At 46.1% G+C, this 13,238-nt stretch overlaps 1 protein-coding gene and 1 long non-coding RNA gene across 13 annotated transcripts in view; one reads left to right on the forward strand and one right to left on the reverse strand.

Annotated features, from left to right (window-relative positions):
- Positions 1-13,238, forward strand: part of MYLK (myosin light chain kinase) — a 280,320-nt gene that overhangs the window by 213,303 nt on the left and 53,779 nt on the right. For all 12 annotated transcript variants that reach the window (XM_054551385.2, XM_024245412.3, XM_054551384.2 and 9 more), the window contains 2 exons: positions 11,851-11,901; positions 12,694-12,821. In XM_054551385.2, coding sequence (XP_054407360.2) covers positions 11,851-11,901; positions 12,694-12,821 — 179 coding nt within the window. The remainder of the gene's footprint in view (positions 1-11,850; positions 11,902-12,693; positions 12,822-13,238) is intronic.
- Positions 1-13,238, reverse strand: part of LOC112132771 (uncharacterized) — a 96,861-nt gene that overhangs the window by 3,520 nt on the left and 80,103 nt on the right. The window lies entirely within an intron of this gene.

Consider the following 13,238-nt stretch of genomic DNA (forward strand, 5'->3'; position numbering starts at 1 on the left):
TGTTCTTTATGGCTTTTTCTCCTGTTGATGAATATTTGATAATAACACTCCCAAAACACTTCATGTACTCCTCCAGCCCAGAGTGGGTCCTCTCCTCCCTTTGGAGATGGAACAGGAAAGAAGTTCACAGGCCCAGGGGAGAAACACCCCACACTCTTCACCTAAGCTGAGTAGGGCATGGGGAGACAGAAATACTCCTGTCGGACTCCAGGTGCCAACTTACTATGATCAGTTCTATGGCAATACTCAGGCACAAGACACAGCAAGAAAGCCAATGAGCTAGAAAGCAGGAGACGAAGGTCTTGGTTCTCCCAGTAGTTAAATATGTGGCCTTGGTCAAAGCCCTTCATTCCTCTGGACTTGGGCTTCCTTGCCAGTCAGATGGGGAGTTTCTCCAGCTGACCCCAGGCCTTTCCCAACTCTGACATCAGCATCAGCCCATTGGATGGAAAGCTATTGAGTGACACAGTTCAGTTGAGATTAATAACTCTCCTTCATATCATCTGAAGTGTGAAGGAGTCCAAAGCTCCAGCAAGTATAGTTTAGGTCACACAGCAGCAAAAGTGTCCTGAGGGAAAGAGGCCTTAAGCATACAGGTTTAGGGGAGTCCCAGCTGGAGGGGGCCCAAATGGCCAGGGGAGTTCTTGGGAATTTTGTGTGAGGGGAGACAAGCATGCTGGCTGTGTAAAGGAGGCATTGATGGGGCTTAAGAAATGGCCTTAGGAAATGCACATGAGGTGATGCCAGTTTGATACCAGACTCTAGGAATTCCTCCTAGCAGTCTGTATAAGCTGATGGTCTTTCAGAAGAGACATAAATGGGCATCCATGTGGGGCTTTTACACCTTGAAGACAGAAACTGGGTCCTGTGCATCTCCAAAACTTCAGTAGCTGGTCCCTCAGTAGGTTTATAATAAATATTTGATTTTTCAAACCAGTTCATAAGTTCCTATGCTCCAAGGGTCCCTGCCTCCACTTTGGTTCTGTCACTGGGGATGATGCCAGTGGAGCATCCCTTTGCAGTCCGTGCCTAGCCTTGGCCTGAGCTTCACCTCTGACATCAGTCACTTTGGAACATCCCAGATTATGAGACTCTCAGATATCTTTGCCTAGACCTCCCATATGTGTCTGCCTCTAAAATGGAAAGTTGTGTCAATTTGAAAGTATCTCTGGATATTAAAAACTGTCCATTTTCCATGCAAGATTTCCCCAGGATCAAATCTTTTTTTTAAATATTCCTCTTCAGGTCTTGGGGAATGTTCAATCCTGATGGGATTCAAAAGGCTGGAAGAGAGGTTGGGATTTGGCATCAAGACTTGACAGACAGTGAAAAATGTGGGGCCCTGGGAGAGAGGCTGGGCTATTTCCATGAATGTTTCTGAAAGCTGGCACCAACTCCCAGTTACTCCCAACCAAAGTGTGGGTCTGGGAGGAGGAATAGTGCCTACCTGGCACATTCCCACCCACAGGTATGTGACCCTATGACTTCCAACCACTAGTCCTCCCAACTCTCCCAGTGTCTCCCATAAGCCAGTGAACTGGCCAGAGTGGGGACATGGAGGGTACCCACCAAGCAATGCTGGCACCCACCAAGCAATGCTGGGCCAGCATTGCTTTCACAACCATCCTGATGCTCTGTGTCCTGGGGGTTTGGGAATGGATGTAATCAGAGGAGCAGTGTTTCTTTGGAATCTTCTTGTGTGACAGCCCTTGCTTTGAGGAAGATGAGAAAGAAATTTGCCCAGAGATGTTAATTCTGGGAAAATGACCAATATTTCTCCACATATCTCTAAGGATGTACTGGATGAGGCCAGTGTGTGCAGTGGGGGAGTGGGTCAGGTCACCCAGGGCCAGTGTGGTAGGACTCAGCCTTCCATCCTCAGGTGCCCCCACCTCCTCCCTGCTGTGATACAGCCTCTTGGGGTGGGTGCTCACTCCATGCTCAACCCAGCCAGAGTCCTTTTCAGGAGCCTTTGGCAGAAAGTTCATGCTGATTTTGGGAATTGTGAAGGATTTGATGTCTATTTTTAACTACCTACCTAAAAAGGGAAATGTCCCCAGAGAGGCAGACATCCAGGGACCTCCCTGTACCCAAGGCTGGTAAGGCTAGTTCCCTAATTCTCCTTTGCTTTCCATTATCTCAGACCTTTTGACTCTGTGAGACCCACCTTCAGGCTCTGCACCTATCTTGCAAATGTTTACTCTGGTCTCTCTGCCCTGCTGATTTTCCATGTTTCAGAGCGAGGCATTCAGGTGCCTTCAGACTGAGCATCTGGAAACTTCTGTGGGTTACTGACCTTTTTTTTTCCCCAGGACTAGGTTAGGGCTTGGGTCAGCTGGAACAGATTACCTGAACAATTAGGAGGCTGGCCTCCCCACCCCTGCTCCAGGTTTCCCAGGAGGCTTCCAGATCCAATGCTTTGATTCATGTTTTTACTGGGCTATTTCACTTCCTCTAATATCAGTCTCCTATCTAGAGTGGAAGGCTCAGCACCTGGCAGTTTTGATCCCAGAGGGGACAGCAGAGACTGATCCTTTTCATAGAAAGTTATATAAAAATTCAAGCCCCAGGGCTATATTTCTCAGCATCAGTGCCCAGGGCTGGGTGAGAATGTTCCTTGGGAATTCCCAGGTTAACAGAAATCCTTGAGGGTTTCACTCATTGCTTTAATGGCCATTTATCAGGCATGTGCCAGGTACTATGCTAGGCACTGCAGATACAGAAGGTAGATCCTGTCCCTGTCCCCAGAAGCTTGCCATGGTGTGTCCATGTTGGGGACAGGTTTCTGAAATAGCAGTGCCTGATGAATGCTGTGATGGAGCTACCTCAGAGGGCCATGAACCCAGTGGGGCATTAGTGATGCATGAGCTGGGACGACCTGCCCAAAGAATATGCAAGAGCCATCCAAGAGAAGAGGGCCCAGCATGTGCAAAGGAGCGAAGGCAAGAGCCTGGTGTTGCAGAAACTGAAAGACATTCCATGTAGATTACAGAGCAGTACTTCCCAAAGGAAGGTGCAGGGACCAGCAGCAGTAGCAGCACCAGCACCTGGAAGCCAAGAATCTATGTTTTTATTAAGTTTTTCAGGCAATCATAATGTAGGCTAAATTTTGAGAACCACTGATTTTGAGTATTGAAGTTGTGATGAAAGTTGTTCCTTCTTGGGAAAGCAAGCAAGAAAGTTGGGGATGAAAGCCAGGGACAGAGCTCAAAGACCTCGTAAGATGAGTTGAATTTGATCCTGAGTGGCAGTGGGCAACCACTGAACAGGTTCGGGCAGTGAAGTGACATCATATTTGCATTTGAGAAAGATCACTTTGGCCACAGAGTGACAAATGTGATGGGGGACAGGGGACCAGAAGCCTAGGAGGTGATGCAGTTGGGACTACAATGCTGATGGTGGGAAGGTAGAAATTGGCAGACTGAGGAGGTACTTAGTTGGTGTAGACAACAGGCATTAGTCAGTGGATATGGGCAGGGAGGGGGCCTTGGGAGAAATGGGGACATGGAGAAGGTTTGGGGAAAAGGTCTTGGATTTGGTTTTGTACATGTTGGGCTGGCAGTATGTGTTTGGCATCTCCCTGGGAGATGATGGTTAGTTGGATGTATTGGTATGGGCTCAGGAGAGAGGTCTGGCTTCAGGGGAAATGGAGGCAAGAGAATACGGGATGGAAAGAGGAGCTCAAAGGGCAGCGGTGAGTACAATACCCCAGGGCAGTGCTCTACCAGGAAGGATGTGCTGCGTGGGCTGACTGGCTAAAGGAGGTGGCTGAGCCCCTCTTCAGAGGAGCAGCCTGAGTAGGGCGTGCTCTGCCCTTCCTGCCTGTCCCATGGCCAGCAGCCATCATGGAGTTTGCAAAGGTGGTTGGGTTTTATTTTCCTTCTAGGATGTTCCTCTCTGACTGGCTGGTACAGAAAGTTTAGGGTGTCACAGAAGGGGATGAGAGACAAAGGGCTGACAGGAATAATAAGATAATAAGAGTGACTCCAGAGGAGAGGAAACTAGTTAGTGAGCCAAGGAGTACTGTGAGTTTGGGCATCTGGACCAGCAGAATGTCCCCTCTTTGGAGGACCTGGACTGGGGAGAAGAAGCACAGGTGCCACATGAGAGCTCTCAGGTTAGTGTAAGGCTGAACTGACCAACAGGGTGGTGCACCACATAGCTGAAGGTGCCAAACTTGTCCCAAAAGACAGAGAAGTCCTCTGGGGATCTGTTTGTTTCAGAGAGAGGGGAGAGTGGGGAGGGGGGAGGGGCTGATGTTAGAACATGCACTGAGGCTGAGCATGGTGGCTCACACCTGTAATCCCAGCACTTTGGGAGGCCGAGGTGGGAGCTCACTTGAGCTCAGGAGTTTGAGACCAGCCTGTGGAACATTGTCTCTACAAAAGATTAGCTGGGTGGGTGCTGAGATGGGAGGATCACTTTAGCCCAGAAGGTCGAGGCTAACAGTGAGCTGTGATCATGCCACTGTACTCATCCTGGGTGACACAGCAAGGCCTTGTGAAAAAAAAAAAAAAAGAAAGAAAGGAAGGAAGAAAGAAAGAAAGAGAGAGAGAGAGAGACAGAAAGAAAGAAAGAAAGAAAGAAAGAAAGAAAGAAAGAAAGAAAGAAAGAAAGAAAGAAAGAAAGAAAGAGAAAGAGGAAAAAAAGAACATGCACTATATGCTATACTTTCTTTACAATGTACCTTAACTCTTTACAACAAATTTTATTTATTCCATACCCTGGGTGGCAGGAGGCTCAGGTCCCATTTCCAGCTCCAGAACATCAGGTTTTATGAACCAAGCAAGTCACCAGACTTTTACGAGATGCCATCTCCTTTTTCATAAAATGGAAACATTATGATGCTCCCTGCTGTGTTTGATTGCGATAAGAACCAAGTGAAACGCTCCCTCTGAGAAACCGGGTTTTAGAACCAGGTGCTTTCCCCTATAAGCCCAGCACACAATTAGTGGATTTCAGCAGATGGTCGTATAAAATATGTATAGAACAGGATATAAAACATTGTTAACACTTAAAATTGTTTTTACTGGTAGGAACCAAGCCAGTTTCAAATGCTAACCAATTCAAACAATGGTAGCTCCAAATTTACAGAACAAACATAAAAATTTGGCCTTCAATCCTATTTAACTATGACACTGAAAGATTAGTTAGGGCTTCTCTTCTAGTCGAATGGGTTTACCCAGAGCCACCAAGTATGGGGCAGGACTTTGGAGTCCCCTGATTTCATGCTGCGCTCCTAGCTCATCACCCCAGGGATTGTCAACCTCCTTCTCACACCCTCTGGTGCCCACCCCACTGGTGTCCACCCCACTGATGATGCCCATCCACAGCTATATTAGTCTTCTAGGGCTGACTTAACAAAGTATGGCAGACTGGGTGGCTTAACCACAGAAATTGATTCTCACAGCTCTGAAGGCTAGAAGTCCAAGATCGAGGTTTCTGCTTGAAAATGGCAGTCTTTCCCCTGTGTCCTCACATGGTTTTTTCTCTGTGTGTGCATTTGTCTGGTCTCTCTCGCTCTCCTTCCTCCTTCTCCCTTCCTCCCTCTTTCTCTCTCGCTCCTTTCTCTCTCTCTCTCTCTCCCCTTCTCTCTCTCTTCTTCCTAATCTCTTCTTATAAGGACACCAAATTGGACTATGGCCCACCCTAATGGCCTCGTTTTAATTACCTCTTTGAAGGCCCTATTTCTAAATACGGTCACATTCTGAGGTACCAAGGGTTAGGGCTTCAACATGTGAATTTGGGGAGACACAGTTCAGCCCATGACAACAGCCCTCCACGTAGCTCCTCTGAACAGATGGCCTCCTCTTTCCAGAGATCAGATCTGGGCTCCGGTAGAAGCCCTCTCTTCTTCCCTGGAGGGCTTCTCTCTTCCCAACAGTCCTGGACAAAGAGGGGCAGGGCCTTTGTGGCTCAGCCAGTCACAGGCATCCCATATCCCATCTGGTCTCCCCCACCAAAGGATTTGGCTCCCCACGCTCTTCCCTCTAGTGTCTTTGGGCTCTCCCTCTCCACTGTGCCCTAGCCGTTGCCTTCCACCTTGTCATCTTCTCTCTTCTCTCACCTCAGAAGAAACCTGAGCTTCATATTCCCTCTTGTTTGCTTGCTTCTCTTTGTCCTTTCATCTCCAGCATCCTTGACTATTTCACTCCCCACTGTTTGCTCAAGAATCTCTTCTGGGTTGACTTTGGACCATGCTGTCCCATGGAACCTGGCCTCTCCAGCATCAGCATCTCTCACTCCATGCTGGGCACACCTGGCGCTCTTCCCAGCATCTGTCCTCCTCTACCCTTGCTTGTGGCGACACTCCTCCTGCTCTCAGGGTCCTTCCACAGCCCTCTCCCGTGTCTCGGCTGCTTTACTGTGGAACACCTCGGATCAAACCCTGGCCTCTGCTCCTCTTTTCATTGCATTCTCTTTCCCCAAAGAACTGACCCATCTTCAAGGTTTCCATTCTAATGGCTTCTTTAATTCTGGAATCTTTCACTTCCAGTCTCCACAAACCTCCCTCTGGAATTCTGATCCTGGGCTTCTAACCTGCAAACAGATTCAAGCTGAAATATTAATCTTGTACTCCTAATTCTATATTCCTTCAATATGACTTTCCACGTGTATCTATGCAAGAAATCTCGAAGTAATCTGTGTACCTCCTTCTTGTTTAGCCCCTTAAATTCTTTCTTTCTTTCTTTCTTTCTTTATTTTTTATTATTATTATTATACTTTAAGTTTTAGGGTACATGTGCACAATGTGCAGGTTAGTTACATATGTATACATATGCCATGCTGGTGTGCTGCACCCATTAACTCGTCATTTAGCGTTAGGTATATCTCCTAATGCTATCCCTCCCCCCCTCCCCACCCCACAACAGTCCCCAGAGTGTGATGTTCCCCTTCCTGTGTCCATGTGTTCTCATTGTTCAATTCCCATCTATGAGTGAGAACACGTGATGTTTGGTTTTCTGTCCTTGCGATAGTTTACTAAGAATGATGATTTCCACTTTCATCCATGTCCCTACAAAGGACATGAACTCATCATTTTTTTTTATGGCTGCATAGTATTCCATGGTGTATATATGCTGCATTTTCTTAATCCAGTCTATCATTGTTGGACATTTGAGTTGGTTCCAAGTCTTTGCTATTGTGAATAGTGCCGCAATAAACATACGTGTGCATGTGTCTTTATAGCAGCATGATTTATAGTCATTTGGGTATATACCCAGTAATGGGATGGCTGGGTCAAATGGTATTTCTAGTTCTAGATCCCTGAGGAATCGCCACACTGACTTCCACAAGGGTTGAACTAGTTTACAGTCCCACCAACAGTGTAAAAGTGTTCCTGTTTCTCCACATCCTCTCCAGCACCTGTTGTTTCCTGACTTTTTAATGATTGCCATTCTAACTGGTGTGAGATGGTATCTCATTGTGGTTTTGATTTGCATTTCTCTGGTGGCCAGTGATGATGAGCATTTTTTCATGTGTCTTTTGGCTGCATAAATGTCTTCTTTTGAGAAGTGTCTATTCATGTCCTTTGCCCACTTTTTGATGGGGTTGTTTGTTTTTTTCTTGTAAAGTTGTTTGAGTTCATTGTAGATTCTGGATATTAGCCCTTTGTCAGATGAGTAGGTTGCAAAAATTTTCTCCCCTTTTGTAGGTTGCCTGTTCACTCTGATGGTAGTTTCTTTTGCTGTGCAGAAGCTCTTTAGTTTAATTAGATCCCATTTGTCAATTTTGGCTTTTGTTGCCATTGCTTTTGGTGTTTTAGACATGAAGTCCTTGCCCATGCCTATGTCCTGAATGGTAATGCCTAGGTTTTCTTCTAGGGTTTTTATAGTTTTAGGTCTAACGTTTAAGTCTTTAATCCATCTTGAATTAATTTTTGTATAAGGTGTAAGGAAAGGATCCAGTTTCAGCTTTCTTAAACTCTTTTAACTTTCCTCTGCCTCTCATTTGCATCTTCTTTTCTGCAGGGATCTTGATCAGTGCCTTCCAAGGTACGGCAATAGCCTCCTAATTGGATCTGTCCCCCAAGAAATGGAAAGACCTATCAGGGACCTCTAGCCCAGCCTGACTGCTGTTTGAGTGATGACTCGCTGTTCACTCAGGACAAAACCTTAGCTCCTGAGCTTAGCATTTGAGGCCAGTACTGTCTAACAGAACCCTCTGTGATGAAAGAAATGTCCTATGTCAACACAATGTGATAGCTACTAACCACATATGGCTGTTGAGAACTTGAAATGTGACTAGTGCAACCAAGGAACCAAATTTTTAATTTTCTTTCTTTTTTTTTCTGAGATAAGGTCTCGCTCTGTCACCCAGGCTGGAGTGCAGTGGCAAAATCATAGCTACTGTAATCTCGAACTCTTGGGCTCAAGCAATCCCTCCCAAGTAACTGAGACTACAGGCAGGCACCACCATACCTGGCTGTTTCTATTATTTTTTACAGAGACAGGGTCTTGCCGTGTTGCCCAGGTTAGTCTCGAACTCCTGGCCTCAAGTGATCTTGCCACCTCTGCCTCCCAAAGCGCTGGGATTACAGGCCGAGCCACTATAACTCACCTTAATTTTCTTTAATTTAGAGTGCCCACTATCGTCATACCACTGCTGTCCAATATCAGCCCTGTGCTCTGCCAGCCTCCACCAGACATCACCCTGATTCTCACCTCTGAGCCACTGTCTATTCCTGACCTGTGGGTTCTCCCCTTTCTCCAGTTCAGACCTTCCCTAGCCTTCAGGTCCATCTCACTTCCTATCTTTCAGCCTTCTAACTAACCATCTCCTCCACCAACAGTGTTCTTTTTCCATTCAAACAGCCACATCACGTTGACTGAATAACACATCTTTTTTTATAACTTTCTATTTAACTTTTATCTTGAAATAATTTGAGACTCACAGAAAAAAATTGTAAAAATAGCATGAAAAATTATTGTATATACCCTTCATCTAGATTCCTCAAAGGTTACATTTTACCATGTTTGCTTTTTTTTTTTTTTTTTTTTTTTTTTGAGATGGAGTCTCGCTCTGTCACCCAGGCTGGAGTGCAGTGGCACGATCTCAGCTCATTGCAGCCTCTACCTCCCGGATTCATGCAATTCTTCTGCCTCCTGAGTAGCTGGGATTACAGGCGCACAACACCACACCTGGCTAATTTTTGTATTTTTAGTAGAGATGGGGTTTTGCCATGTTGGTCAGGCTGGTCTCAAACTTCTGACTTCAAGTGATCCACCCGCCTCAGCCTCCCAAAGTGTTGGGATTACAGGCGTGAGCCAACGCACCTGCCTTTGCTTTTTCATATATTCTTTCTCTCCCTCTCTTTTTCCATTTCTCTCTTCCTTCTACTTCTCCACACATATATACACGTATATATACACACATATATATACGTATATACTATGAACAGTGTGAAAGTAAGTTGCACACAAGATACCCTCTACACCTAAATACTTCAGTGTGTATTTCCTAAAAACAAGAACAATCTCTTATAAAGCCACAGTTTGATGATCAAAACATGAACTTAACACTAATCCAATACTATCCTCTAATTTATTAACCTTATTCAGATGTTGCCAGTTATCCTATAAATGTCCTTTATGGCAAAAGAGAAAAAAAAAGCCTTTTCTCCTTCCTGTGGACCACATGTCTTGACATTTAAGACCTTGAGGCCTGATTTCTTACATTGTTTGGTTTCCTCCTCAGTACCCAGGTTAGTCGTGTGTACTGACTGGCATTTGCCTGGCACACAGTAAGCCCTGAGTAACTTTTTGGAGATGGACAGATGGATCAATGATGACAATGAGCCAGAGGGAACTTGGTGGAAGCCCTCACCCTGGGCTTAACCACACAGCCGGCAGCCATCAGCTCGGTGATCTCAGTGTGCCCCTGCCAGGGATCGCTGCCTCACGCCATCCTCTTGGGGCATTCACTGGGCAGCAGCACATGTCCTGTCATGGAAATGCACAAGTTCCACAAGTTACTAATTTGCCTGTGGTCACAGGGGAACCCATATCCAAGCCAATGACACCGCTTCCCCTTCATCTGCAGAGGTGAAGCTATCTGGATGAATAATTGTTAATATTAGCCCACTCATTCATTCAACAAATTGTTATTGTGTGCCAGGCCCATTGATATACAGCAGTGAACCAAAAAAGTCCCTGGCCTCAAAAAGCTCACAGTTTAGGAGGAGGAGAAGGGCAGACAGTAAATAAATAAGTGAAGATATAGTTTTTCACATGATGATAAGTGCTATGGGGTGGGGGGACCATAAAGCGAGATGAGAAGGATGAGGGGTGCTGGGGGCAGGGCTGCCATTTGTATGGGGTGGTTAGGGAAGACCTCACTGGTGAAGTGGCTTTTCCTCATTTTTTATGTTAAGGTATAATTTCCCTGCAGCGAACTTCACCCTGTTTAGTGCACAGTTCCGTGAGTCTTGATAAATTAATGTCATCATGTGACTCCCAGCATGGTGCAGATCTGGTTCTGTCACCACAGAACATTTCCCTGTGCCCCTTTGCAGCCCACCCCTCCCCCACCCTACCTCTGGCAACCATTCATTAATCTGTTCTCCCTTCCTATAGTTCTGCCTTTTCTAGAATGTTGTATAAATGGAATCATACAGTATGTGACCTTTTGAATTTGGCTTCTCTGAGCAGAAGAAAAAGATAAATCATTGAGATTCATCCATGTTCTGTGTATCAGTAGTTTCTTCCTTTTTATTGGTGGCATCAAAGTGCCACAGTTCATCCATTTGGATACCTTCTAGTTTTTGGCAATTATGAATAAGGCCACTGCAAATATTTGCATACAGGTATTTGTGTGCCTGTAGGTTTTCATTTCATTTGGATAGATAGGTTAGATGGCTTTTGAGCAAAGAACTGGAAGAAATATGAAACCAGCCGTGAAGACAGCTCAAGATGTTTTTGCACATGCATTATATTGTGATTTAGCCAAGTGAATAGGTTTGTGCTGCATAACTTTTCTGTTTGAGTCATTTTTCTCATTTGAGTTATTTGGAGGAAGTAGGAGTAAGAAGGGAGGAGACCATTTATTCATTCATCCATTCATCCATCCAACAAACTTTAAAAAAATGAAAGCCACCAGTCAACAGTCTGTGACCCAAAGGAAGCTTGCGACCCTTGGATCCACACCAAAGGCTAATTTTAGTTGGTTTATCTGACATGACATAATTTCCTTTCTGAGTTTCCTGAAAGTTAGGGTGAGAGAGTGGTTAATGAGTGTGGCATTATCATCTTCAAAAAGGGCTATGGGAGCATAAGCATTCTGGAGAGTTTTTAATCTCATTGGAGGCTTCAGGGACCCTTTCATAGGTCCCTGAGAACTGATATTCTTTTTTGTCTGTGAGGTTGTCTGTGTGAAAGGGCAAGGTGATCCCTCAAAAGACATATTCATTTACTTTCGTTTTTCTTTTTTTTTTTTTGAAACAGAGTCTCACTCTGTCACCCAAGCTGGAGTGCAGTGGTGCAATCTCTGCTTACTGCAGCCTCCACCTCCCAGGTTCAAGCGATTCTCTTGCCTCAGCTTCCTGGGTAGCTGGGATTACAGGTGCACACCACCATGCCCAGCTAATGTTTTTGTATTTTTAGTAGAGATGAGGTTTCACCATGCTGGCCAGGCTGGTCTCAAACTTCTGACCTCTAGTGATCCACCTGCCTCAGCCTCTCAAAGTGCTGAGATTACAGGTGTAAGCCACCGTGCTCAGCCTGAAAAGACATGTTCAAGTAAGAGTCCTCCCTGGATGAGGGTCCAGTGGACAAGACTGCATCTTCCTAGGATCGGGAGCTTTGTGAAAAAAACAGAACTACAGGAAATAACTTGTGGACTTCTTTGTTTCAGGTGATGCGACTGTGAAAAAGAAACCTGCCCCCAAGACACCTCCAAAGGCAGGTAATTGGCCATGGCACTATCTGGGGTCAAAGAAGTCATCTACCATGGGGGTTTTGCCTTTACCTTGCTAGACTGACACCTGGGTATGTGATCCCAGGAGACACCCCACTGCAACCCTACCCCCACCCTCAGTTCCAGCTCTGCATTTTTCAGGCTGAGTTTGCTCGTAGAGAGCCTCTGCACACAGCCTGGCTCCCACTCCCCTTCCACAGCTTTATCTTTCCATCTGCCTCCCATGTTGATGGCATCACACAGGACTAGCAGCTCTCCTGCCTGCCCCTTCTACGAATTCTGCCCTGCCGTCCATCCTCTGCTCTACTCTTGTGTACATGACCCTCTCAGGGCTATTTTTGTGCCCGGCTCTGTGTGTCCTTGTTATATGGAGCCCTTGTCTGTTTTCCACTGGATGACACTTGAGGACTTGAATCAAGCCTGCCAGCCAGGGTGACCTGGAGTTTAGAAGGCAAGGTGCTGCTTAATTCATAAGTGAGTTAGGACCTCAATTCAAAAAATTAGGGTAAGACACAAATTCCAGTACAACCCATAAATGGAGAATCATGCCATGTAAGTCGTGTGGGTCACTTCTGAGGGAATCAGAATGAAGAGGTGAACAAACCTAGCAGGTCCATGAACTTGGATGTCCTGCAGCAGGATCACTGCCCCTCAGTCTTACCCTGAAGGTTCCGGAAGCCAAGAGAGAAGCCAACAGACCACTGTGGACAATGGCGTCAAATGTGATCAGAATGCCTGAGACCCTTCTGCCTCGCTCACTTTCTCCCTGTCCTCCCTCAGCAATGCCCCCTCAGATCATCCAGTTCCCCGAGGACCAGAAGGTACGCGCAGGAGAGTCAGTGGAGCTGTTTGGTAAAGTGACAGGCACTCAGCCCATCACCTGTACCTGGATGAAGTTCCGAAAGCAGGTCAGTGACGGTATGGGGTGGGCATTGGGGGTGCTGGGAATAACCCACACAGCCTTTGGGCTGAAAGGGATGAGAAATGCCATGCTGGAGATGGCCTCACTCTTCATAGCTTTAGAAATGGGAGAGGCCACTCCCCTACCCATCGCTCACCTGCCAAACCTGAGTTCTTGCTAACCTTTGCTTCTGAATCTACCAATAATCCCTGCCTTTGTAGACAATTTGTGTAATAGAGAAAAGTGTGAGGGGGAAAAGTAGAAACCATCCATGGCCCTCATCTGGTTTGATAGCACAGTCTAGAATCCTATTCAGAGTCAGGAAAGTCGAGCCTGTGACCCAAGATGACCCTTAGACTCCATGAGCTTGCTGTGATTCTGTGCCAGCCCACTGATTCCTGTTGTAACCACTTAAACTTGCCAC

Source organism: Pongo abelii, chromosome 2 (assembly GCF_028885655.2).
Source record: "Pongo abelii isolate AG06213 chromosome 2, NHGRI_mPonAbe1-v2.0_pri, whole genome shotgun sequence".
Lineage (NCBI taxonomy): Eukaryota > Metazoa > Chordata > Mammalia > Primates > Hominidae > Pongo > Pongo abelii.